This window comes from Galeopterus variegatus, unplaced genomic scaffold (genome assembly GCF_000696425.1).
Source record: "Galeopterus variegatus unplaced genomic scaffold, G_variegatus-3.0.2 Scaffold4729, whole genome shotgun sequence".
NCBI classification, from domain to species: Eukaryota; Metazoa; Chordata; class Mammalia; order Dermoptera; family Cynocephalidae; genus Galeopterus; species Galeopterus variegatus.
Window position 1 is genome coordinate 19,164 of NW_007730840.1, and position 3,946 is coordinate 23,109.

The following is a 3,946-nucleotide window of genomic DNA, read 5'->3' on the forward strand; positions in this document are numbered from 1 at the left end:
TGATGGATCAGCCCAAGAATTTGATTTTTGAACTGGCAGTTCAGGTGATTCTTAAGCACATTAAAGGTTTTGAATCACTGGCCTTGGGGCAATGGATAGGGTGGTTTAGGTTGAAGGAAGAGATCATTCAAGGGACACAGTGAGTCACACACAAAGTTGGTAGTAGGAAATAGGCCACTTATGCAGAGCTTGAGTGGGGAGGACTGGCTGAGAGTCTCTGGACTAGCTGGGCGACACTGGGCATGGGCCTGTAAGCCTTAGCCTTCTCTTTGTAAAGTGGCGATTATGTGACTCCATGAATCTCTCCTGTCCCCTGGTCTTGCCTTGTTTTTCCAGTCGTCCAGCATGCTCTGCCCACTCCACGCCGAGGTGCACTGACCATGAGCCTCAACTCCTCCCTCGGCCACAGGAAGGAGCTGAGTAACCTCACTGAGCAGGAGGGTGGCGGAGGAGGTGTCATCATCACCGAGTTCATCGCCATCATCATCATCACCATTTTTGTCTGCCTGGGCAACCTGATCATCGTGGTCACCTTGTACAAGAAGTCTTACCTCCTCACCCTCAGCAACAAGTTTGTCTTCAGCCTGACCCTGTCCAACCTCCTGCTGTCTGTGTTGGTGCTGCCCTTCGTGGTAACCAGCTCCATTCGGAGGGAATGGATCTTTGGCGTGGTCTGGTGCAACTTCTCCGCCCTGCTCTACCTGCTGATCAGCTCGGCCAGCATGCTCACCCTTGGGGTCATTGCCATCGACCGGTAAGCTTGCTTCAGACTTAGGGAATTGAAGAATGCCGGGATGAGAGATCATCTGGTCCAGCAGTTTACAGATGGTCTCAGCTCCTTGGAAGAGCGTCTGGGGCCTTGGCTGGGGAAGGATGAGCAAGTGCAGTTCTGCCTCTTCTTTTCTTTTCAGCCAGAGCCCCTCTGGTTTTATCTGTCTACACTGCATGTAATTTTATTGTTTTGAAAGAGGTTCTATCGCTCACATTTAAAATGTTGTAGAAACCTCTGATTCTCAGTTTGCAGATGGAGAAATGGAAGCTGAGGAAGGTGAAGTGTCAGAGTAGCTGTTGGGTCCAGGTCTTCTGCCTCTGCCTGTCCTTTTTCCTAACATGCTGCCTGCTGTGTCTTGCTTTGGTTTTGCCTGAGCTTGACTGGTGGAGCCCAATGAGGAAATGCCATTGTTCTCCCACAGCCGAGGACTGGGAGGAGAGCAGGGGGAAGGGAGACAGCCCAGGAATGGAGACAGTGATGCCACAGAGGCTGTGTGCACTTTTAGGTGGCCCCTGAGCTCGGGGTAGCTGTGCGTGGTAAGGAACAGCCTTGCTGCTGCTCTGAGGCCCTGTCTCACTGGGTCTTCACACTCTTGCGTTATGCTGTCAGATTTAGTTGTACAAGTCTCATGGGCTTTGTTTATTGGAATTTTGCTGATGGTCACTTCATTCATCACAGGCAAGGGTTGGCTTCATAAGAGTAGAGAAGGCAGATACGAGGTCTGTGTGGTTTACCAGAAATTGGGGAAGGCCTTGCTGCTGCTCTGAGGCCCTGTCTCACTGGGTCTTCACACTCCTGCGTTATGCTGTCAGATTTAGTTGTACAAGTCTCATGGGCTTTGTTTATTGGAATTTTGCTGATGGTCACTTCATTCATCACAGGCAAGGGGTGGCTTCATAAGAGTAGAGAAGGCAGATACGAGGTCTGTGTGGTTTACCAGAAATTGGGGAAGAAGTTAGCAATGGGGTCAGGGAAAACACAGAGGGGGCTTACCAGGGATATTGTCACTGGGTGACACAAGGCCCCAAGCTTTTTTGAGACCACCAGTTTTTCAGCCGATGAGTGGTAGTTGGACTGTCCATCTGGAGCACAGGCCTCAGTTGTACCCAAGGCAGGAATCCTTTTGGCTCTCTGGGGCTCTGTGGTATATGTAGAATGAATGAAGCCTCTTATTCAAAACAGTCAGTCAGCTTCTCTGAATGTTTTTTTTTCCCAATAATAAAATACAGAAAATATAAAGAATGAAATCATAATCTAACCAATCAGAAGCGATCAGTATTTTCGTTTTTAGTATATTTGCTTCCAGTAATTTTTCGTTACATGCAGTACATTTGTGAAATAGGCTCATGGCACGTATGGTTTTGTGACCTGCTTTTTTCACTTAACACATGATCATGAGCATTTTCTCCCATGTGCAAATATCCTTGTAGAGCATGATTTTGAATGGTTATATGGTATTCCATCCTGTGGATATACAATATCTTATTTTTAAAGTCTCCAGTTGCTAGATATAGGTTGTTTCAAATAGCCTATTACATATAGCACTTTGAGGAGCATGTATGTTTGTGGAATTGCTGTGTTTTCAATAACAATAAATGCATTTTTAAGATTCTTTACATACAATGGCAAATTGCCCTTCAGAAAGTTGTACAGATTTTTACTCCAGCAGCCATTTGTCAGTCTGCTATCAAGACTGTTGTATAACATTTTTTAAAAAGTTTGAAAGTTTGTTGGCAACGGGGAGGAATGAGATCTCGTTGTTGTTGTAATTTCTGTTATTAAAAAAAGTCATTAATTTTTGAACCTCCCTTCCCAGGCTCTGGGTCCTGTGTAACATGGAGTGAGGATAAGCAGTTCAGTTGCAGGGATGAGAACTGGTCTTTAGGTGCCTCTTACAGAGCTGTCTATGTGTAGAGGCTCGGTACACAGTACCAGCTGTCTGCAGTGGTTGCTCTAGGAGGCTGTGAGTTGCTTGCCTAGATCATGGGTCTAGATAAACGAGAATGAGATTTTTCACCAGCAAGCATGACAAATCCTCAAATCCTGCCATCAAAGTGCATCATTTTGAGATGCAAACCCTCTCGAGAGGGTTTACCTCTGTCAGTACCTTATTCTTTGATGCTGGAAATATTTGTCAGATATCTACTCTATGTGAGGCCCTGTGCTAAATCCTTGAGGTGGTAGGACATGAATGTGAACAGGATGCAGATCCTGCCCACCAGGAATTTACAGTTGAGTGGCAGAGGCTGACCTGTGCATGCTGATGTTAACACAAAGCAGAAATGACCGCAAAGAGAGCTCCACCACTGCTGCCACTGATGGGTGTGTTCTTCAGGGAAAAGGTGGCATTTGAGCGAGGCCCTAAACAGCAAGTAGGATCTCACAAGTATGTATGTAAGAGGTGAAAAGGGGCCCTTCTGACTGAAGGAGCAGCTTATATTCATTCATTTGGCATGCAATTAGTGAGCACCTAATGTATATCTGACACAGTGGTTGTGCTGGGAATACATAGCTGTAAAGGACGAGTAAACGTACTGAGAAATCCACAGTGCAGGACAGGAAGGCATGCGATCAAAAAGCTCTGGGACCACGTGGTATGTATGTGATGCAGTATGTTTAAGGTGCTGTGAGAATGCAGTGGGGCAGGACAGAACGGGGTGGAAGTGCATCAGATGTGCACATGGCGTGGTGCCTGACATGCTGGAGCCCAGTGGAGTGGCTGGACATGAACAGATTCATCCCTCTGCAGCTTTAATGCAGGCACCCCAGGCTCCACAGCCTGGCCCCAGGGTCATCTAGTGACAGAGCTGCAGGTGGAGAAGGGACTCCTGCCTCACTGTGATGGCAAGTTTTCCAGGCCTGGTTATCTTTGGAAAACAGTTCATTTCCCCCTCCAAGCACAAGATGGATTCACAGTGGTTTGGCTTGATCTTTATGACTAAAATGTATACATGTTGTAAAATTTGGTGTTGTCAAATATTTTAATGGCAGATACCATTTATTTTTGATTATTGGTCATTTGTGTGACTTAAAAACACAAATTGACTGGACCAGCTACCATTTTTATATCCATAAAAATGATCATCATTTGACCAGATATTTATATGTTCCTTCCCCTGCCTTCTTAATTTCAGGGAACTAATTTTGCTTGCTGTTAGTAATTTTTTTTTTTTT

The 3,946-nt window shown here is 45.8% G+C and overlaps 1 protein-coding gene across 1 annotated transcript in view; it reads left to right on the forward strand.

Moving 5' to 3' along the window:
- Positions 1-327: 327 nt before the first annotated feature.
- GPR161 (G protein-coupled receptor 161) overlaps positions 328-3,946 on the forward strand; it is a 21,747-nt gene continuing 18,128 nt past the window's right edge. The window contains exon 1 of the mRNA XM_008588225.1: positions 328-754. Within this exon, the coding sequence (XP_008586447.1) occupies positions 381-754 (374 nt within the window). The 5' untranslated portion in view covers positions 328-380. The remainder of the gene's footprint in view (positions 755-3,946) is intronic.